Below are 24473 nucleotides of genomic sequence, written 5' to 3'. Positions count from 1 at the left end.
AAGAGAAAAAAGAATATATATACATAAGAATTTTTTTTTTAATTTCTGGGATGTTCCATTAAATAATAAAATAAAAATAAAATAGACATCCTTTTGCACTAAAATGACAAGAGTTGAGTAGTTATGACAGCAAACTTGTGGCCTGAAAAGTCTAAAACCTAAAGTATCTGATCTTTTACAGAAAACCTGCCAATCCCTGCCTTACAGTTATATATTGAAGTATTTGTAAACGAAATGGCATCAAGAATTTCATTTAAAATAATGTCATGGTAGGGAGGAAAGATGAAACAAAATAGACCACATGCTGATATCCCTGGTGCTATGTAAATTCATGGGTGGAAGATTATATAAATCTCCTGTGTACATGCCTGTTTAATAACTCATCCTAAAATACCAAGTTTCATGTATATATTTAAAGATTTCCATAACAAAATCCTAAATCCTTATTAATCTATTTTCAATATCTTATATATACAAACACATATACACACACAAACACTTTACAAATTCATTAATGGAATTAAATCTAAAGTGTTTATGTCCCAAATACTTGTCATGTCCCAAACAAGTCCACATACATATAGAAAAGTACATAACTGTGATGATTAAGCATGTCAGCTGTAAAACCACACACAAACTCAGAATTATCGTAGAATCAGATATTATATATACACAAATCATGGAAAATGACATTCAAAAAAAGTATTAAATATGCTTCAACAACCATACCAAATCTCCAAACACATTCCTTCTGGATCTTTAATTTCCTCCATACAGAGATAACAATTAAAAAAAAAGAAGTACCCTTAGTTTCCCTGAGTGAATAACTTTTTTGGCACAATACAGTGGAAAACAAAAAACATGACATGTAAATTAAAATTACATAGGTTTTTCCTTTTATAATTGAACACGCTACTTTCTATATATAGTCTGGAGATGAAGCTCAGTGACAGAGCATTTGCCTAGCATGCATAACATGCTGGGTTCCATCCTGAGCTTCATAGAAACAACAAAACAGCATTTTTTATAGATGTAAGCACATGAACCTTTAAATTTATAAATAAATTTGTAACAGAGAATTTACAAAACTAAGATGATCCAAAAAGGTCACACTATCAAGCATAGCTATAGTTAAGACAAAATACACTAATTTAAGAAAATGGATACATGAATTTTACTTTCAAAGTGATGAAACTTCTTGAAATATAAAAATACCAAAGTGTTATACTCACCAGTATTTTTGTGACCTTTTAAAATATAAAGTGGCATAGGACTGTCCAGTGAGAAAATGCAAATATTATGATCGTTTCCTCCAGTTGCAATCAGTCCATGAGGGTATACGTCACTTGAGGGTATGATGCATACACAAGACACAAAATTAGAGTGGCCACTCATACAGTGCATTTCCGTAAAGCCCCTGTTAGGACTAGAAAAACAAGATAATTAATAGATATACACTTGTTCCCTGACTTATCCTAGTACATGAACTGTCAAAGCACTCATTTTCACTTAGGGTCCAGGCTGAACTTTATAGAGTACATACTACTTTAAGAAGTCATTGTGGGAGAATTCCAAGATGGCGGCTAGAGGTAGGAAGCAGAAAGCGACCCTCCTATAGTGAAATCTTGGAGAGACGCTGGAGACACACTTTGCAGGCATAATCACCGAGAAAAGGCATAACTTTGACTCCTCCACATCTCCAGCCGGCGCAGAGAATCTCCACTTCACGTTAAACGGAGAACCCAGGAGGCCCCCGGGCCGCCAGTGGCCGGCGCCCATACGGCTTGGGAAGACGCGGACCAGGTGAGCTTCGCGGTACCGCGGTTCCCCCACAGACAAGCCTGGGCCAGAGCAGCATAGCCCCCTGGACAGACTGACCTCCACCCGGGAAAAAAAGAGAAACTGAGTACTAAGCAATAAGAACAGTTAAGACACGCTGGAAAGAGGGTGGGGCGCCCTGAGCGCTGAAGATTGGGGGAAGGGAATCCTTCCCGGGACTGGAAATAAACGAGCCGGGCGGGCCAGAGAGGCTCTGGCGGGAGCGGGGCGCACCAGCAACCAGGAGCGGGGACGCTTGTGAGAGGAGGGAAGACCCACTTCCCACGTGAACTGTAAATAAACACGCAGGCCTGACAACGCGGGGCAGTGTCGCCTTTCCCAGTGCTTGGAAAGGGAAAAGCCTGTAGCAGAGGCCCCCCTCCCCCGCACAGGAGAACTCTGAGCAAACAAAGCCTGTGGGACCAGGTGAGTGCTAAGCTCACCCCAGAGATCTGCATAAATAACGCCACCAGCTACAGGCTGAGAGCAGCAGGCAGGCAAGCCACAGTTGCAGGTACCACTCTCAGAACTGCCTCCAGACGCTTTTTTTTTCTTTTTCTCCCTACCTTTGATGAGAGAACAACCGAATTACACCTGCAAGCCGAAAAACTTACTGAAACTGTATTGCATTTGAACTGGGGACACTTGGTGGGGCTTTTTTTTTTTTTCTTCTGTGTGTGTGTGAGTGTAGTTTTGTTCTACTTTATGCATCCCCTTTGATGAGACAACTACAGAACAACATCTGAGGCACCAACTCCAGGACTGGAGATTGAGACGGACATCCAAATTATTAAGATTGAAATTGCATTGCATATAAACTTGGAAGTTTTTTGGTTTTTTGGTTTTTTTTGTTTTTTTTAATTTTCTATTTTCCATTTTATTTTAATTCATTTTATAAATAGATATTACTTTCATATACTTATTTTTTATTTTTTTTATCTTTGATTTTCAATCCTCTCTCTGTCACTCTATTGTCTGTTCAGCTTACTGTCGATTAGTACACTAACACTCCCTGTTTATACCTTTGAAACTCTCTTGTCTGATACCTTGTTCTGCTTTCTCCCTCTTGTCTGTATATTTGTTTTCCCCTTTTCTTTAACTTCTTGCTTTCCATCTCAGCTCACTCTTCCATTCTCAATATTACCATTGTTATTATTACAAGCTAGAAAATACTTAATTACACACAGTACAGGGACAGTAACAACACCAAGGACAATGACAGGAAGACAGAAAAAACAAGGAAACCAGTTTCCCCACAGCAAAAAATTAGTACAGGAACCAGAGGGGAATGAAGAGAACAGAAACTCAGAGCCAGACTCCAACAAAATGAAGATAAACTATGCCAAAGGACCCAATGAAGCCTACAAGAATAATTTAAAAGAAGACATACTACAAGTACTCAATGAGAATTTTATAGAGATGATACTGGATAGGGTCAACCAAAATGTACAGGAGACACTCAAGAAATTCCAAGACAATAAAAATAGAGAATTTGAAAAAGCAAAAGAAGAAATAAAGGAAACCATAGAAGCACTGTATAAACACCAAAATGAAAGAGAGAACACAATGAATAAATGGATAAATGAACTCAGGACAAAAATAGACAACAATAAAGAAGAAAACTGCCAGGATATGGAAAACCTCAGAAAAAAGAACGAAACAGAACTGCAAAACAAAACGGAAGGCCAATCCAGCAGAATAGAACAAACAGAAGACAGAATCTCAGAACTTGAAGATGAAATGGTAATTAAAGGAAAAACTGAAGAACTACTAATTAAACAACTCAAGACCTGTGAAAAGAAAATGCAAGAACTCACTGACTCCATCAAAAGACCAAACTTGAGAATCATGGGCATCGAAGAAGGAGAAGAGGTGCAAGCGAAGGGAATGCGTAATATATTCAACAAAATAATAACGGAAAATTTCCCAAATCTAGAGAAAGATATTCCCATACAAATGCAAGAGGCCTCCAGGACACCAAACAGACCAGATCAAAATAGAACTACTCCACGACATATCATCATTAAAACAACAAGTTCAGAAACTAAGGAAAGAATATTGAAGGCTGCAAGAGAGAAAAAACAAGTAACATACAAAGGTAAACCCATCAAAATCACAGCAGACTTCTCAACAGAAACATTAAAAGCAAGAAGAGCGTGGGGTGAGATCTTCCAGGCACTGAATGAAAATAACTTCAACCCCAGGATACTCTACCCAGCAAAGCTATCATTCAAAATAGATGGAGCAATAAAAGTCTTCCATGATAAGCAGAAACTAAAACAATATGTGACCACAAAGCCACCATTACAAAAGATTCTGCAAGGGATCCTGCACACAGAAAGTGACACCCAACTTAACCATGAAAAGGCAGGCAGCACCAAACCACAGGATAAGAAAAAGCAAGACAGTAGAGAGTAACATCAAGTTAGGTACATACAATCAAACCTTTAAACAACTAAGATAACTAAATGGCAGGAATCACCACATACCTATCAGTACTAACACTTAATGTTAATGGACTTAATTCACCCATCAAAAGACACCGTTTGACAAAATGGATTAAAAAAGAAGATCCAACAATTTGTTGCTTACAGGAGACTCATCTCACCGACAGAAATAAGCATATGCTTAGGATGAAAGGCTGGAAGAAGATTTACCAAGCCAATGGCCCCCGAAAACAACCAGGAGTAGCAATACTTATCTCTGACAAAGTAGACTTCAAACCTACATTGATCAAACGAGATAAAGAAGGACATTCCATACTAATAAAAGGGGAAATAGACCAAAAGGAAATAATAATCATCAATCTGTACGCACCCAATGTCAACGCACCCAATTTCATCAAACATACCCTGAAAGACCTAAAAGCATATATAAACGCCAACACAGTGGTTGTGGGAGACTTTAACACTCCATTATCATCAATAGATAGGTCATCCAAACAAAAACTCAATAAAGAAATCCAAGATCTAAAATATGCAATAGATCAAGTGGACCTAGTAGATGTCTACAGAACATTTCATCCAACCTCTACACAATATACATTCTTCTCAGCAGCCCATGGAACCTTCTCCAAAATAGATCATATCCTAGGGCACAAAGCAAGCCTCAGCAAATATAAGAAAATAGAAATAATACCATGCATACTATCTGACCACAATGCAGTAAAAGTAGAACTCAACAACAAAAGTAAAGACAAAAAACATGCAAACAGCTGGAAACTAAATAACTCATTACTTAATGAAGAATGGATCATCGATGCAATAAAAGAGGAAATTAAAAAGTTCCTAGAAGTCAATGAAAATGAAAACACAACCTACCAGAACCTATGGGATACAGCTAAGGCAGTCTTGAGAGGAAAGTTTATAGCCATGAGTGCATATATTAAAAAGATTGAAAGATCCCAAATCAATGACCTAATGATACATCTCAAACTCCTAGAAAAACAAGAACAAGCAAATCCCAAAACAAATACAAGGAGAGAAATAATAAAAATAAGAGCTGAAATCAACGAAATAGAAACCAAAAAAACCATACAAAGAATTAATGAAACAAAAAGTTGGTTCTTTGAAAAAATAAACAAGATCGATAGACCCCTGGCAAACCTGACTAAAATGAGGAGAGAAAAAACCCAAATTAGTAGAATCAGGAATGCAAAAGGGGAGATAACAACAAACACCATGGAAGTCCAGGAAATCATCAGAGACTACTTTGAGAACCTATATTCAAATAAATTTGAAAATCTAAAAGAAATGGACAGATTTCTAGATACATATGATCATCCAAAACTGAACCAAGAGGAAATTAATCACCTGAATAGACCTATAACACAAAATGAAATTGAAGCAGCAATCAAGAGTCTCCCCAAAAAGAAAAGTCCAGGACCTGATGGATTCTCTGCTGAATTCTATCAGACCTTTGAAGAAGAACTGATACCAACCCTCCTTAAACTGTTCCATGAAATAGAAAGGGAAGGAAAACTGCCAAACACATTTTATGAAGCCAGTATTACACTTATCCCAAAACCAGGCAAAGACACCTCCAAAAAGGAGAACTATAGGCCAATCTCCTTAATGAACATTGATGCAAAAATCCTCAACAAAATAATGGCAAATCGAATTCAGCAACACATCAAAAAGATTATTCACCACGACCAGGTAGGCTTCATCCCAGGGATGCAGGGGTGGTTCAACATACGAAAATCAATAAACGTAATAAACCACATTAACAGAAGCAAAGACAAAAACCACTTGATCATCTCAATAGATGCAGAAAAAGCCTTTGATAAGATCCAACATCATTTCATGATAAAAGCTCTAAGAAAACTAGGAATAGAAGGAAAGTTCCTCAACATTATAAAAGCTATATATGAGAAACCTACAGCCAGCATTATACTTAACGGAGAAAAATTAAAACCATTCCCTCTAAAATCAGGAACCAGACAAGGATGCCCACTATCTCCACTCCTATTCAACATAGTACTGGAATTCCTAGCCAGAGCAATTAGGCAAGAAGAAGGAATAAAAGGAATACAAATAGGTAAAGAAACTGTCAAAATATCCCTATTTGCAGACGACATGATCCTATACCTTAAAGACCCAAAAAACTCTACTCAGAAGCTTCTAGACATCATCAATAGCTATAGCAAGGTAGCAGGATATAAAATCAACATAGAAAAATCATTAGCATTTCTATACACTAACAATGAGCAAACGGAAAAAGAATGTATGAAAACAATTCCATTTACAATAGCCTCAAAAAAAATCAAATACCTAGGTGTAAACCTAACAAAAGATGTGAAAGACCTCTACAAGGAAAACTATACACTTCTGAAGAAAGAGATTGAGGAAGACTATAGAAAGTGGAGAGATCTCCCATGCTCATGGATTGGTAGAATCAACATAGTAAAAATGTCTATACTCCCAAAAGTAATCTACATGTTTAATGCAATTCCCATCAAAATTCCAATGACATTCATCAAAGAGATTGAAAAATCTACTGTTAAATTTATATGGAAACACAAGAGGCCACGAATAGCCAAGGCAATACTCAGTCAAAAGAACAATGCAGGAGGTATCACAATACCTGACTTCAAACTATATTACAAAGCAATAATAATAAAAACAGCATGGTACTGGCACAAAAACAGACATGAAGACCAGTGGAACAGAATAGAGGATCCAGATATGAAGCCACACAACTATAAGCAACTTATCTTTGACAAAGGAGCTAAAAATATACGATGGAGAAATAGCAGCCTCTTCAACAAAAACTGCTGGGAAAACTGGTTAGCAGTCTGCAAAAAACTGAAACTAGATCCATGTATATCACCCTATACCAAGATTAACTCAAAATGGATCAAGGATCTTAATATCAGACCCCAAACTCTTAAGTTGATACAGGAAAGAGTAGGAAATACTCTGGAGTTAGTAGGTATAGGTAAGAACTTTCTCAATGAAACCCCAGCAGCACAGCAACTAAGAGATAGCATAGATAAATGGGACCTCATAAAACTAAAAAGCTTCTGTTCATCAAAAGAAATGGTCTCTAAACTGAAGAGAACACCCACAGAGTGGGAGAAAATATTTGCCAACTATACATCAGACAAAGGACTGATAACCAGAATATACAGGGAACTTAAAAAACTAAATTCTCCCAAAACTAATGAACCAATAAAGAAATGGGCAGGTGAACTAAACAGAACTTTCTCAAAAGAAGAAATTCAAATGGCCAGAAAACACATGAAAAAATGCTCACCATCTCTAGCAATAAAGGAAATGCAAATTAAAACCACACTAAGATTCCACCTCACCCCTGTTAGAATAGCCATCATCAGCAACACCACCACCAACAGGTGTTGGCGAGGATGCGGGGAAAAAGGAACCCTCTTACACTGTTGGTGGGAATGTAGACTCGTACAACCACTCTGGAAAAAAATTTGGAGGCTACTTAAAAAGCTGGACATCGATCTACCATTTGATCCAGCAATACCACTCTTGGGGATATACCCAAAAGACTGTTACTCCAGAGGCACTGCACATCCATGTTTATTGCGGCACTATTCACAATAGCCAAGTTATGGAAACAGCCAAGATGCCCCAGCACTGACGAATGGATTAAGAAAATGTGGTATCTATACACAATGGAATTTTATGCAGCCATGAAGAAGAACGAAATGTTATCATTCGCTGGTAAATGGATGGAATTGGAGAACATCATTCTGAGTGAGGTTAGCCTGGCTCAAAAGACCAAAAATCGTATGTTCTCCCTCATATGTGGACATTAGATCAAGGGCAAACACAACAAGGGGATTGGACTATGAGCACATGATAAAACGAGAGCACACAAGGGAGGGGTGAGGATAGGTAAGACACCTAAAAAACTAGCTAGCATTTGTTGCCCTTAATGCAGAGAAACTAAAGCAGATACCTTAAAGCAACTGAGGCCAATAGGAAAAGGAGACCAGGAACTAGAGAAAAGGTTAGATTAAAAAGAATTAACCGAGAAGGTAACACCCACGCACAGGAAATCAATGTGAGTCAATGCCCTGTATAGCTATCCTTATCTCAACCAGCAAAACCCCTTGTTCCTTCCTATTATTGCTTATACTCTCTCTACAACAAAATTAGAGATAAGGGCAAAATAGTTTCTGCTGGGTATTGAGGGGGGGAGCGGGAGGGGGTGGAGTGGGTGGTAAGGGAGGGGGTGGGGGCAGGGGGGAGAAATAAACCAAGCCTTGTATGCACATATGAATAATAAAAGAAAAATGAAAAAAAAAAAAAGAAGTCATTGTGGTGAAGCCCTGAGTTCAATACCATCAAAATAAACAAATAAATAGGAAACAGAGAAAAAAAGAACCCATTGTTTAAAATTAAGCATTAATGCATGAGCTGCTATACATCAGATTAGGAAAAGTTTGTTGAGTGTTTCCTTGATAAGAGTATGCTAATTATCAGAAGGAAAAAAGAAGAGAAGGAGGCAAAATAAATGTTGCTAGTGGCTTCCTTCTCCATCTTCATTCTATTCATCAGTAATTGCTATCCTAAGAAAAACTTACATAAAATTAATGTAATCCACTGTTAATAAGCCTTAAATATAATGAGGACATTTCTACAGTATGAACCGGGCATTAACTTAGTACCCACTAGTGTAGCATGTATATCTATAAGTAGCTAGTACATCCATCATCTCAATATGCAAAAAAAAAAAAAAAAAAAAAAAGGAGTAAGAGGGATATATTTACGAGTGGATGGCAGCTCTAGGGACACAGTACATTAATAAGTGCCGTAGGATTAGAATGTTATCAATTTGTCATATACGTTAATCACTTAGTATCACTGCCTTACTTAACATGTCCAACAACAGATTATGATATATTATGTGGAAAACAAGAAGCTAGCTGCTGAGAGGCACAGAGTTATATTCCCTAACTCAAGCTAAATCAAAGAATTTGCAGTTCAGTAGAAGGTGAAAAGACAAGTGCACATAAAAAACTAAGACTCACAGATAAAAACTGACACTCATCTATTTTTGCTCTTCTCGTAAACCCCACTAAAACAGTAGCTTAAATATTAAAAAATACAAAAAGTATTTATATTTCAATAAAGGCAGATAACAAGAAGACTAGGGAGAATTAAAAAAAAACAGGAATATAACTTTGAATACGGAAAGCTTACAAAAAAGTAGTAAATTATGGGACCTGAGAAAAATCAACTCTAAGTTTACATATAAATTCTTTTCCCTAAAGGCACAATAACTGGAGAGGATTCAGAAAAGCTGGTAGGGTAGGAAGCACCAGGAATCTGTCTCCCAACCAAGATAGCAACTACACTAGCAGAATTTGTCTGATGATACTATTTTGGGACTCTGGTATCAACTGTGGAAGACTTGCAACTCTGGAAGGCTCGGACTGTAAAATGAATTACTTTTGCTTACTTATTTACTTATTATTGCAAAGGATCAAACCCTGGACCTATACATACTGTATCTCTAGCCCTTGAAGTTAATTTTCAGCAGGCAGAAGGATATAAAGTTAAAGGACAGCCTGAGCTACACAGAAAGACCCTCTCTCAACAAGGGAAAACAAAAAGAACAAAGCCCCAAACTAAGTTATTCAAAAGCTACAGCATACAAAGGAAAAAAGAATAGTTTCACTTATTTTAGATTCAAAACCACAAATACACTAGAAAAAGATATTTCATACAAATAGTAACCAAAAGAGAACAGGAACAGCTATACTAATATCATACAAAACAGACTAAACTTAAAAAGATAATAAGATATACATTCTATTTTAATTTAAAAAAATGCAGTCTAGGCATGGTGGCATATGCTTGCAATATCAACAATTGAGAGGCTGACTGAGGGTAGCCTGGGCTACACAGTGAGTTCTAGGCCATCATGGGCTGTACAGTGACAGTTTAAAAACAGAACAGGGTGAGTGAAGTGGCTCAAGTGGTAGCATGCCTGACTAGCAAGCACAAAGCCCCAAGTTAAAACTCCAATACCACAAAAAAGGAAAACAGAAAAAGAAGAAAAGAAAGCCAGGGCTGGCATGTAGCACAGAGGCAAAGCACTTGCCTGCTATATAGGAAGCTGGGCTCAATCATCAGCAACCCCTCCCACACACACAGAATGCAATATAGCAAGAATATATAATAATTATAAATAGCTATGTACCTAATAATAGATATATGAAGTAAATCCCAAGAGAATTAATGGGATAGACAGGTATATAATATTAGCTGACGATTTCAATATCCCAGTCTGTAAGATAGAAAAACCACACAGAAAGTAAGCAAGGAAGCAGAGAATTTCACATAATAAACTAACTGGAACTAACAAAACACTACCCAAGAACAAGACACTCACTATGAAACAGTATAGTGAGCACTATGAAATGGCAATTTTTTCTATTCAAAAAAATTAAAAACAGAATTGTAGCAATCCCACTTCTGAGTATATTTCCAATAGAAATGAAAGCAGGGTGTTAGTCTTGATATACAATCATGTTCATGCAGCACTGTTTACAATAACTAAAACTCTAGTGTCTATCAATGGATAAATGTATAAAGAAAATGTGGTACACACAACAGAATTTTTTTTTGTGTACAGGACTACATTTTGAATTCAGGGTTTTGCACTTACAAAGTAAGTGCCCTACTGCTTGAGTCACACCTCCAAGTCCATTTTGCTATGGTTACTTTGGAGATGGGGTCTTGTGAAATATTTGACAGGGCTGTCCAAGAACCTAGGTCCTCTTGCTCTCAGCCTCCCAAGTAGCTAGGATTACAGGTGTGAGCCACCAAACGACAGAATTTTATTCAGCATCAAAAAGGAAGGAAATTCTAACTCATGCTACTATATGGATGAACTTAGAGAACATTATGCTAAGTGAAATAAGCCAGATACAAAAAGACAAATATTGTATGATTCCACTTATGGAAGGTTCTTAGTATCAAAATCATACAAAGTAGAATGGTGATTGCCAGGAGCTACAGGAAGAAAGAATAGATAGCTATTATTTTAATGTGTATAGAGTTTCAATTTTATAATATGAAGTTATGAAAATGGATGGTAGTAATAGCTGTACAACACTATTAATATATTTAATATCACTGAACCTAACAGTTAACTTAACCTAACTGATTCTAAAAACAGTTAAGATGATAAATTTTGTTACGTCTTTTACCACAATAAAAAAATGGAGACAAATATTGGAGCCAGGTGTAGTAGTACATGCAGAGGCTGAGGCAGGGGGAATCAAAAGTTCAAGGCCAGCCTGTATACATGAAATCGGGTCCCTGATCTTTAAAAAAACAAATTGGGAACTGAGGGAATGGTTCAAATGGTACAGTGCTTGCCTAATATACATGAAGCTCTAGGTTCACAAACAAAAACAAAACACTATGAATCTCTAAAACTGGGGACAAAGAGGCCAGAGCTAGAATATGAAGACTAGTAGAAAGTCTTCAAAATCAGTCAGAAGAGAAAAACTTCAAAGGAAGATATCTGGTACTAGTCAATTTTAGTTATCCACTTCATTTTAGAGGGGCTTTACAAAAAAAAAAAAAAAGCTCAGAGAAAATTAAAAGATAGGACATGTTTTGAAGGCTAATTTTATGTTTGTTTCTTTATGAGACTGCCCTGACTGAACTCAACTCTCTACCCTCCTGCCTCAACCTCCCCCACCATACCCAGCCTAAAAAAATCTGAATTATATAAACCACTAAATCTACCTATGTAAATTCCTTAGCACTTCCCAGCGTAGATGCTTGTGTGTACCATCTGTAGTGGTCCTTGAAGTTCTTAATGGCGGAATCTAGATCCAGTTCTTTTTATCTTTCCAAGCTCCTAGCACAATATTTTATATGTAAGCATTTAATACATTTTTGAATTGATGAAAAAAATACTTCAGTATTTAAAAAAAAAATTCTAGTTGAACAGCTCATACCCCGTGAAAAGTCAGAAACTTTTTCCTTAGAAAAGATAAAAATCTTTTTGGGGGGAGGGGTATACAAGGATAGTTGAGTCCTGGCAAAACACTAGAAGCCAGGACATGGTTCTCTAGGCAGAAGACCAGCCAGATGAAATCTACCACCACAGCTAGGAAGTGCCACCCAGGAGCAAAGAGCTTCCCAGTTTTCTAGTTCTCCATGTTCAACACAGGGCATACAATAAGGATTACCAGACATCTGGGGAAAACTTCCAGCATGAAATACAGTGACCAAAACAAGTAGGGAGGAGGAAAAAAAAACAATTTAGAGGAAGCAAACCACTAAGGAGAAAATACCTTATAAAAACTCATTAACATCCTGACACATGAAGAGATGCTGCAACCATGAAATGAAGATATAACTTCACAAACAAGTCAATTCCTTAGAAAGTATAGCTAAAAAGAGAGAAAAAAACTGTAAGTAAAGGAGAAAAAAAGAAATTTAGAAAACAAGTTTAATAGCTAAATAAGGTTTCCAAAAAAGAAGGGAGGGAAAAAAAAGAGAGAAAGAGAAACACCAAAGGATTCATTTAAGAAATTTTGGACAGATGTTTTCATATTGGTCCAGAAAAATTAGATGAAAACAGACTGCCTTCTAGAGGAAAATATAGGTCAAAGTCAGAATGGCTTCAGACATAATAGTACCACTACAGATAGTATACAACAAAACAAGGGCTCTAAAATTCTGAAGGAAAAATTATTTCAGAATTAGAATGCTACAACCAAACTGCCATTCCAGCAGCAAGCCAAATAAAATAATTTCCAAACTTCTCAGAAGGTCTTAATTCCTTTATTCATGCACTACCTTTTAGGAAGCTCCTAGAGGATGTGCTCCAATAAGGGAACAAGAAGAAAAATCAAGAAAGAGAAAGTTAAATGACAGTGATAATTGAAACCCAACATGACAGACCTAAAAAGGGAATTTCAGAGATGAAAGTAAAGGGAAATCCCAGGATTGGCAGGAAACCAGGGACATAAACTAGGTCAGAAACTTTTCAATGTTAGAAAAAGAAATTATAAAATATCCAATGTGTTTAAATACATTTAGACAATTTAGACAAAGAATTTTAAGTTGAATTAGTAATAAACACATAAAAATTCAGCAAATGAAAAGCAAGAACAAAACAATTCCTAGTCACAGGGAGATCATAACAAAAAGTTACCACACAGCTTAGGAACAGATAGAATGAACAGTCACAAAATACTAATTTAGTTTAAATTAAGCTAAATTAAGTACAGAACATAGAAAGAATGCATATGGGATGAGGGTAGGTAGAAGGCAGAGAGAACTAAATTCTCATATTACTTAGAAGAAACTAACGCACAATGCCTAAAATTAAAAAAATTAAGAAATTTGTTTAACAGTATTTTACATACAGATAGAAGAAAAATATAAAAATTAGCAGACTAAAATTTTGCCTCTGAGAAAGGGAAATGGGAATTGCTTCAATTTCCTAACAAACCCCACAGAACTATTTAACTTAGGACCCTAAATGCTGAGTTTTATAAGAAAGAGAAGTCACTTTTGTCTTGGCATGATCAGGGAAGGTTGAACATGTGGTTTTAAATATGAAGTTAGGTCTTCAAATACGGGTAGGTTTCAAAAGGCAAAGCAATACGAAGGAAAAGCTGTTGGTGCTTTTCTTGTCTCTCCAACCCAGAAATCTGTGACAGAGTTGGGAAATCCAATTTAGTGTGCAGCCAGCTTACAGAGGGCCAAAGCACTGTGAAAGTCATGTTGGCTGGCTTAGTTCAGTGTACAATCCAAAAATGTCTCCATTCAAATAGGCCTTCAGAAGATCCAGAGTTTCTGGGTTTTCAGCAGAGTGCCCAGGGAACCTGCCCAATTCAACCCTCCCCAGATTCCTCCCTCCCAAGACCACCTCAAGCCATCTCATGCTTCATACATCAGCTTTAAAAAAGCAATCGAAAACACCTCCTTAGAGAAGCGTTCTTCTTTAACACCTCTCTCTACCTATTTCTATTATCTGTGTTTCCTTCACGGTATATATACCAAGTTTTAATTATTTAATTATTTATTTGCTTGTTTTTTGATCCACCTTACCCAGCACCCTATAAGAAAGTTCTATAAACACAGGTAACTTGTCGGTCATTTTACTTTTTTTCTGAGGATGGAAAACAAAACAAACAAACAAACAAACAAAAATGCGCTTAAACAGTTATGAAGTGAATCTAAGAGCGGTCACCCCAAGTCTGAAACTTCCAGGGATAGGAAACTTAACAAATAATAATGTTAACTAACCTCAATTTTTCGTTTTGTGAACTGAAATCTGTCTTCTTCTAGGTTCAACTATAATCACCCAAATCTGTGCTAAAATCTTGAACTTTGTCAGGGCTGGATTTTACCCTTTTGGGGGGGCGGGGGCCGGTGAACCTCGCTGATAGCTTTTTAAAACACTCATAAATCTTTTCCTTCCTCAAGAAAACAGCCCACCTTCACACGGCAATAGACATTTGAAGAATGTCATCCCAAGACCACCACAGACCCCAAATTAGCAAACTCTAATCTGGACAGCTAAGTCCCGAATTCAATCCAACTTTGTGCAATACAATTTTTTAAGAACTAAGAGCTTCAAAACTAAATCTACAGGAAGACTACAGAGCAACTCGGGGAAGGGGGAAGAGCAGCGTTACGCCAGATGCTTTCTCATTACCTAACTGTAGGAGGGAGCACCAGTACATTTTCAACTCTTAAAAAAACCCGGGAGAACTCTGCCGAAATCGAAGCCCCGGAAAGGTGCGAAGGTCATCCAGGCTTACCCGCTCCTTAGCGGACAAGGCGGCGGCTCTCCCTCAACCCCATACTCGCCCCACTAACAACTCTCGCTAGTTTCAGGCACTGCGCGTTCTGGGGACCAGGGACCAGGGCTCTGCGAACGGCTGGACAGCGGGAAGGCCAGGGACGGGGACACGCACCCCGCAGGGACCAAGGGTACACCCTCGGGTCCCGACGCCTGCCGTCCCTCGGGGCGGCTGCCTCGCATCGCTCACCTGTCTGGGGCCCAGAGGCGAGTGGTGCGGTCCCGAGACACCGACACAAAAGCTCCGGGCGGATAGATGCAGCACACCAGGCCCCTCACGTCCAGCTCGTGGCCCGGGAGCGAGCAGCTCAGCCGGTACCTGGCAGCGCCGCTCGCCATGGCCAGCGTCGGTCTGACGCCCCGGCCCCGGCCCCCGGACCCCGCACGAGGTCAGCGCACAGGGCAGACACGGCGTGCGCCCGGCGACGGCGGGACACCGGCCTGCAGGTGAGTGGCAGCGAAAGACCGGAAGATCCCGACAGCCGGTGCGGAAGAGCGGCCGGGAAGGGGTGCACCTAGCGAGCCGAGTGACACAGCAACCCTGCTCTGCACACCGGAATTCATCATCGGCCTCAGCCCGCCATGACGCAGAGTGTGTGCGTCCCGACGGAGGAGACAACGGGGCTGAGGTCCAGCGCTCCGGACCGCTGGCGGAGGGAGAGAAAACTACACAGAGGCCTTTTGCCCAGGCGCTAGAGCCCAGGTCCTTTTCTAATTCGCTCCCTTTCTGCGCGCCGCGGCACTGCCTGTAGTCATTTGTGGCGCGAACCAAAACTACTAATCCCACAATGCCGCGCTCCCCGGTGCGTGATCGTCGGCGCGCTGAATCCGGGTATTTTAAATTTGCGTCTTCCGCGCTACGTGACCCAGTGGTTGAGTGGAATTAATTCCTTTTCCTTTCCTGGGGTTTGCTTATCTGGTTTTTTTCAAACCTCGGCCGTCTCCGGAGGTTTTCAGAATCTAAAATTAATGAAAAAAAAAAGAGAGCCTGAAAACTTTAATCACTTCTCAAGTTACCTCCTTGCTCATCACTTTCAATTAGCAAGTAAATACGGCGATCCGTGTCCATCGATTCAAAGCGTGACTAGGTTCGCCGGACGGCGGGTTGAGTGTGTAGATTAGGGGTGAGGCTGAAAATGCTTGACACAGGATCTCGATATGTAGCCCTGGCTGGCCTCAAACTCGCGATCCTCCTGCCTCAGCCTCTTGAGTGCTGGATTACGGGCATTCAACACCATACCTAGATAAATTTTTCACATAATCCCTGTTACAGTGATAGTAACATAACCTAAACAGAACGTATTCATTCCGGGTATCTGGTACATGTGTCTAAAGTAAAAGTGCGGGAAATTAAGTGTTTTCACCGGGAAAACAAATGGTTTCTTCCAACTGTTCTTCATACAAATGACAAATTCTGGATCCCCCCCACACACCATGCCAGAAAGCTTGTAGGAGAAATTGCCACAATGCCAGTACTTTCAAAGACTGGAACATATCCAGTGTGGGAGAATTGGACATCCAGATCAGGCATTAAAGTTTCTGTCAAAAACTGTCATGTTACACACATGCTAGGTGTGTAACTAAGTGGTAGAAATTGAAGGAAAAAAATGATAGAAATTTTACATTTGCAGTTCTTACAAGGTTGAGGCAAAAAATAGTTCCCTGAAAGGAAGAATGTTGAAAAAACAGTCCACTGGAATATAAGGGGAAAACAAAGCACAAAATGTGATATAACTTAATCTTTAAGAATGCTTAGTAACTTAAATCATACTGTCCTTGCCAGCAATATAGTAGATTAAACAAAAGCTAATACATTTCAACATTCCTTGTAAAAGCTGCAGTTTTAAATAAGAGTTGTTCTCAAGCTTTTGGTGTCCAAAGAGAAGAAAGATGTTTTCCTAGTGCTGATATATTTGGTAAGCTTTTTTTTTTGTTGTTAAACATTTTTTTCTTCTGTTAAACATTTAAGAACACTTTATCTTTTCATTTCATATGCTGTAGCAACATTGTCTACATAATTGCATAATTCATAAATGATGGCTAATTGAAAGTTGATCATAATTTCTATTTGGTTCATACCTTAATGCTTATTTTTAAATGCAATAGTAATACATTTTTTACTTTAAAATTCAGAAGACCTAAAAGATGTACAATGTAAATTTTAACACTAGCCCAGTTTTCCTCTCGGAGATTAACATTGGTTCCTGTTTTTTTTCTCCTTCCAAACCCCCATATTGGATTTGAACTCAGAATTTCGTGCTTGTTAGGCAAGTCCTCTACCACTTAAGCCACATCGCCAACTCTATTGATTTCTTTTATACTTCCCAAACATAGTTCACACAAATCCAAGAAACTGTTAGCCTTCACCTTGCTTTAACCGTATAACTTGAGTGTTCTCTACATTACAGGGAAAGGGACTTTTCCTTTACCCTTTCATGTTCGGTATCTGGGCGTCTACAAATTAAATTGGCAAGAGACACATATACAGGAAGAGAAGGTCAAATATATCCACAGATGAGAGCCAGTAAAAGAAGTAGTTGGTTACCAGCTTAGTAGGGAAAGGGTATGTGCATGTGAAAAAAAGTTTCTGTGGCAAACAGTAGATTTCTTTAAGAAAGATAAATGGATTTTCAGAGGAACAGATAAAGTCTGTGATAATGTTCATCTATATAGATTTGAGTGTCTTTTTGTTGTTGTTGTTTTTGTTAAGCAGTACTGGTGTTTGAACTCGGCCTCCTGCTTGCTAGGCAGATGCACTGCCACTTGAGTCACTACCCCAGCCCTTGAGTGTCTTTTTAGTTTCTTCAGGGTAACAAATCAGAGAACTTACAGTAGCCTCATTTCCTGTACATTGCTGCTTTTAGATTTAAAAAAAAAAAAAACTCCAAGGAGCCTTTCCCCATCTTGCATCTGGTGAATCTAAAATGTCTTCAACTTAAAATGATATTCATGCTAACTCTGAGGTTCTAAGTTTATCCTCACAATACCAACATAAAAGGAGCGTCTTTTTATTTTTTCTTTTTGGAGACATTAGGAATTCAACCCAGAACCTCGTGCATGCTGAGTTATACCCCCAAACCCAGGAATGTCCTTTTTTAAATGGCCAATAGTATGTGAGTTATGACTCTGGTATATTTTAATCCATGTCATTAGGGTTTTTTTTCCTAATCTGTTGCTATAATGAATACTTCTCAAATGAGCTAGTTGTGATGGTTCACTCCTACAATCCCAGCTACTAGGGAGGCAGAGGCCGGCATCCTTGAAGTTCCAGGCCAGCCTGGCAAACAAAACAGTTAGTGAGATCCCATCTATGCTGGAGGTCATATGTAGGAGGATCATGGTCTGAGGCCAGTCCCAAGCTAAAAACCAGGACTCTACCCGGAAAATAACTAAAAAAAAAAAAAAAAAGTGGGGCATGGCTCATGCTGTAGTGGACCTGCTTAGCAAGCATGAGGCCCCAGGTTCAAACTCCAGTACCACCAAAAACATGTTTTCATGATGCTTGTATCTTAGTCCATCTGGGCTGATATAACAAAATAACTATAGGCTGGATAATTCATAAACAATAGTAATAGTGTGGTGGTGCTCATCTGAAATCCTGCTGAGGCAAGAGTATCATGAGTTCAAGGCCAGCCTGGACTACATAAGGAGACCCTGTCTCAAACAAATTAAAAAAAAATTAAACATCAGAAATTAATTGCTCACATTTTGGGAGTGCAAGATCAAGGCATCAGAAGATTTGGTAACTGAAACTTAGTATCAACTTCGCCCCCCAACCCCGTCCCTCTACTCTCTATAACCTATGCTAACCACCATTTTGCTCTCCACTTCTATGAGATCAGCTTTTGTAGATGTCACATGTGAGTGAGATGGCATAGTATTTATCCTTCTATGCCCAATTTATTTCACTTAATGATCTCCAGTTCCATCCATGTTGTCACAAATGACAAGATTTCATTATTTTTCAAGCTGAATAGTATTCTCTGTGTATATGTACCAAATTTTCTGTATCTATTCTTTAGATGATGGACACTCAAAACAGCTGTTTTAAGTTCTCCTTTGAAGACTTCTCCCATTATGTTTACTTTGTGGTAGATTTCTGGCACATTCTTTAGGCTATAAAGTGAAGTCACGGTTTTCTGAAAGCTCTTGATATTTTTTAATGTGCAACATCATCAGGACATTGAAGAATTAGATATTCATTCCAGCCTTCGTAATCTGGCTTGTTTTGTGCCTGTCTGTCTGGACTACTTATTTTCTCTGAGTCTGTACTGTAGTTATCTCTGCTATTTCAGCACCTGATGGCACCCTAAGTCCAAGTTTGCTACAAATGTGCTACTGGTATCTTGTCATTGTTTCAGCCTTAGAGGGCAAACAAAATACAGATTTGTTCAACCTGAACATGAGAAGTACCTAAAAAAGGGTAGTTGTCCTCACCATCTTCTCCCTAGGACTGGGGTAGACCCAGACACTGACCTGTCACTGGTCTGGGATAGGAGACTATAGGATTCTGTCTGACTCTGGGTAGAATCACCATAGAGGAACCAATCTCAGAGTCCTATGGCCACCAGTGCTGCAAAGTTGTGTCACACCCTGAGCCCACAGCCTGCTAAGACCAGCATAAAACTGGGATGGGATCAAGGCCCATACTACTACGCTGCCTACTGCTGAGGTAGATTTGTGACCAAAGACTACTAAGACTGTGTATCAGTCACAGGTTATACTATCTGGAACAGAAGTCCTATAGACTGTAGTTATATATCTCCCCTGGCACTAGGGCTATTCCAGAGGCTTCATCTGTAGGCAGACATGGGATGAAAACTGTTAGCATCTTCCCATTGTTAGGTTTCACCAGCTTGCCACTGTGTTCCATGGCAAAGTCCTGTACTTACTGCCCTGTCCCATCCCTAGTAAATGGAGTCTTGATGCATGCTATACTGCCTGAGGTTGGGTAGTGTTGGTGAAGGCAGTCCCTTGGCCATCAAGGCTGATGCTAAGCTGGGTCATGCCTAAGTTTCACAGCTGCATGGACATGCATAGTCTCAGTGTTGCACCTAGTCTCATTGCCACAGCTAATAGTGATACAAGCCTATACTTTAGTCTGTCCCATTGGTACACATTGCCTGATTCTCAGGCAGGTCTAGAGGCTCCATCTGTAAACTGTTCCCTGGAAGTCTCCGATTCTTACCTTAATTCTGTCTCACTGCAGCTGGCCAGGCACTGACCTCCCAAGACAAATCTGGGTGTTAGCCTTTGTGCTTTGCTCCCCAGTGGGTGATCATGATCCTGGCTTTGTCACATGAAATTGGGAAAAGGGTGTTGGAAGCAATCAGCTCCCTGGACTACTGCTATTTTAGTGGCTCAGACTGCAATATTGGCCTGGGATTAGTAGTCTTGGGGCTTTTCCTGGCACTGGGTTTTTTCTGGCCATGGTTGGCCAGATACTGTGTTTCAAGTGTAAGGCCTGGACCTTAGTTTTCTTTCCCTCCCTGACCGAGGGAGGAATCTCTTTCCATGCTACGATGCTTGGAGTTTGGGAGGGATGATGTGGACAATTCTTTCCTCCCTGGTTGTTTCAGTGGGCCTTTTCTTGCTATTATACTAAACTATGGTTTCTCACCTGGCTTCCTTAGCCCCTGTGAAGGTTGCTTGGTGCATGAATAGCTATTCAAATTGGTGTTTGTGTGGGGAGATGAGCCTGAAGATCTTAATGATGGTTCTCTTGCTCTATTTCTCCAAATCTTTTTTTTTTAATTAGAGCCCTAATCCCCTTCCCTTTATGACCTTATTACCTCCCTAAAGCTATGCCTCCAAATACCATCACCTTGGGAACCAGATTTAACATAAGAATTTGGGAGATACGTACCTTCACACCATAACTCTTGGTAAAGACAGTAAGGCAGACTTATTGCATAGGCATAGGGATCAATGCAGTGGGGTTCTGCAGTTGGGGAGAGATTGAACTTAACTCTGCATTCAATATAGCATGGTCTGTGCTTTGGCCTATGGCCAAAGTATAGGGTAGAGGTCAATGAATAGAAGATTATTAGAAGAAAAAGGAACTGATGAAATGGCTTAAGGAGGCCCTAGATTCAAACTCTGGTGCCACCAAAAAAAATTGCTAAGAAATATTAGGGGGAAGGGGAGTTCTTTTTTTGGGGGAGGATGGGACTGGGGCTTAAATTCAGGGTTCACATTTCCAAAGTAGGTACTCTACAACTTGAGCCACACCTCCAGTCCAGTTCTCTCTGGTTATTTAAGACATGGGGTCTCTCTAACTATTTGCCCAGGCTGGCCTTGAGCCACAATCCTCCTGATCTCAGCCTCAGGATTACTTTACTGGCTTCAGTCACTGGTGCCTGGCCAAGGAATTCTTGCTAGATCAACTCAACAAAATTCTTGCTGAAGGCAGACTGGAGTGATAAAGTATAAAGGATGGTTAGATACCAAAGTTGAGGGATTTTTGCTAAACTGACTTAGCAGGATTCTTGCTTAAATTAGATTTTATAAGGACAGAAAGGGAAGCCCAAGATCAAGCCTAGTCAGAAAGACTCAGGAAAACCTGACTAAAGTTTTGGTCAAAGGAGAGTGTCTTTTGACATTGCTTTCCCACTTTTTGTAAATTTCACCTTCCTGACTCTACTGAACACCTCCTTACCCCCACCCATTTTTCCATTAAAATGCCCAGTCACCTCTGTACTGTTTAAACTTTTAATGTGTCTCTATAAAAATCGAGATAGAATTCAGTTCATACTCTCACTCTTTTCTATTGCACTGATTAAACTCTGTCCTTATTGTTAGATCCCTGGCATTCTTGGGGCGGGCAGAAGGACCCGAGGCTAGCACCTTAAAACTAGACCCCGTGATTTATGACTGCTTCTTTCTTCCTGGTGCCTGATTGTTTCTCAGCTTGCAAAACGACTCAGGAACTTCCAGTTACTCAACTAGCCAGGCATGTCGACCTGTTCCATCTAGTGGTCACAGATAGACTAGAAACTCTCTCCACCCCCCATGGCTTGGACCCTCCTATAAAACACACCACTCATTTTACCCAAGCCGCTGCTCCCTGACCTCGAGGGGAAGCCATGTGGTCTGGATCTTAATAAATCTTTCCTTTCCACATGTGGCATGGTCTTTATTCAGCAGTACCTTACACTTACTACATTAGACTTCATCTTGGTTTTTAACAACACAAACAAATATATACTTGGAAATTTTAAGAGGCAATATGTAGTATGTTAAAATAATTAAATTAGAGACTATTGTTCTGAGTCAGGTATTCCTGGGTTATTACACACAAGGAAATAAAACTTAGACTCAGTCAATCAAAGGTGGCAACTAGTCACTAGTGTTAGTGTCTTTAACTTCCTTACCAGGATAGTCCAAGTAAGGTGATTGCTCAAACTTAACCAATCAAATAATTTATTTTAACTTTTCCCCCCAAGACTATATTGCTTAGGCTGGCTTCAAATTCTTGGCTTAAGCAATCATACTGCCCTAGCCTCCCAAGTAGCTGAGACTATGGGTGTATGCCATTGTACCCAACTGAATTTATTTTGCTTTTGCCTCCACTCTGTAGTAGTTTTCCGTTCATCCACCTTCAGCAGAGTTCCAAACCACTTCTAATTTGGAGCTGCCCACTTTCTAAATTGCTGTCTGCTAAAGTAAACTCTTTAAACTTTCAATGTGTCAAAATTTATCTTTCAAAGTTTTTTCAGTAAGAAAAGTACAGGGGACATTGAACACATATAATAAAGGGAAAAGTTGGAGACTAATCTAGAGTGCCAAAGAAGAACTTTCTCCTTTTTCTTTTCCCTTTTCTTTCTTTCTTTCTTTTTTGTTGCTTAGTGTTTGAACTCAAAGGCTTGTGTTTTGAATTCAGGGCCTGGCGCTACTTAGGTGTTCTACCCTTGAGTCATGCCACAGCCCTTTTTGATTTGGTCATATTTGAAATGGCATCTTGAGTTTATGCTTAGGCCAGCCTAAACTTTGATTCTCCTATTTATGCATCATTCTGGCTGGGATGACTGGTGCACCCCACCATGCCCAGCTTTTTAATTGGTTGAGATGAAGTCTCAGGAACTTTTTGCCCAGCTGACCTTTAACTGCAATCCTCTCAATCTCTGCCTTCTGAATAGCTAGAATTATGGACTTGAGCCAGCATGCTGGCCTGAGAACTTTCTGTAGAAAGAACACACAGGTTAAGACTGGCATGATGAACAGAAACTTTGATAGTAAAAAGCAGAGGAACTGGATTCTTAGAAGGCAGAGTATCAGTAAACAGGTCTAAAAACAGAAAGGAACCTGATACACAAGTCCTCTTACAATAAATTTATGCTTACTTGATGTAACCTGAATCTTAAAAATAACAAAATCTTGGGCTGGAGATGTAGCTCAGTGATAAGTCAATATGCCTATCATGCGTAAAATCCTGGATTTGATCCCCAATACCACAAAAATAAAACAACAAAAAAAGGGCAATACCTAGTCTACAATAATCCAAAGTTAAGTAAGATAGGGTGCCTACCCTAAGAAAGCTCAGAGGCTAGTAAGTGAGATGTGATCCTATTCTGCACTCACGTTTTCATCTTGAAAAGTATATGGGAACAAGGGATCACTACTTATTATTCAAGTGATTTTAAGCAAAGTATAATCTCTTAAAATTTGATTTATAGTATCAGTCCTGCCAACTTCAGCTATTACATCTGTAAGTTTTTTTTTTTTCTTTTTGAGACAGAGGCTATTATAGTCCAGGCTGGCCTTGAACTCACAATCCTCCTGCCTCAGTCTCTACAATGCTAGAATTACAGGCTTGTACTATCACATGTGGCTTCTGTTAGAGTTCTTAATTGCAAGCAATAAAGACCATCTATGGGTGATTTAAAAGAAGAAAAAGAATTTATTGAAAGGTCATCAAGTAACTCACTGGCTCTCCGGGACGTTGAAGAAACAGGCTAGAGGTTCTGCTCTTAATAAAGCCTCTGAGAATAGACACTGTAGCATGCAACAACACAATGATGCTGCACCTTGGTTGCTGTGCTAGACCTTTGCTGTCTTAGATACTAAATGTAGTTGCTAAGGCTGGTACCCTCACTTAAATAAATTCCCTCAAGTCCTGCTTCTGATTCACCTTCATGGTTGGGGTGTGCGTGTTAGATTCAATTGGAATGTTGAGTAAGCAATGTATATATACACGTTGCATTACTGGGGCTTAAACTCAGGGGCTAACACTTGCTAGGCAGGTACTCTACCACTTGAGCCACGCCCCCAACCGTAACAAATAATAAGGCTGTCTAGTAGAGGGGAAGTTAAACGATGTCAAGCTTCCAACGAACAGA

At 39.3% G+C, this 24473-nt stretch overlaps 1 protein-coding gene across 3 annotated transcripts in view; it reads right to left on the bottom strand.

Annotated features, from left to right (window-relative positions):
• Positions 1–15616, bottom strand: part of Plaa (phospholipase A2 activating protein) — a 50509-nt gene extending 34893 nt beyond the window's left edge. Inside the window, exons 1-2 of one of the 3 annotated variants that reach the window (XM_074051685.1) lie at positions 15326–15616; positions 1233–1426 (exon numbers count right to left, since the gene is read on the bottom strand). In XM_074051685.1, coding sequence (XP_073907786.1) covers positions 1233–1426; positions 15326–15474 — 343 coding nt within the window. In that variant the 5' untranslated portion in view covers positions 15475–15616. The remainder of the gene's footprint in view (positions 1–1232; positions 1427–15325) is intronic. The other 2 variants (XM_074051684.1, XM_020183049.2) reach the window with 2 other exon arrangements.
• Between the last annotated feature and the right edge of the window lie 8857 nt (positions 15617–24473).

This window comes from Castor canadensis, chromosome 13 (genome assembly GCF_047511655.1).
Source record: "Castor canadensis chromosome 13, mCasCan1.hap1v2, whole genome shotgun sequence".
Lineage (NCBI taxonomy): Eukaryota > Metazoa > Chordata > Mammalia > Rodentia > Castoridae > Castor > Castor canadensis.
The sequence above is the reverse complement of the archived record's forward strand: the minus strand, read 5'-3'. Positions and strand labels throughout refer to the sequence as shown.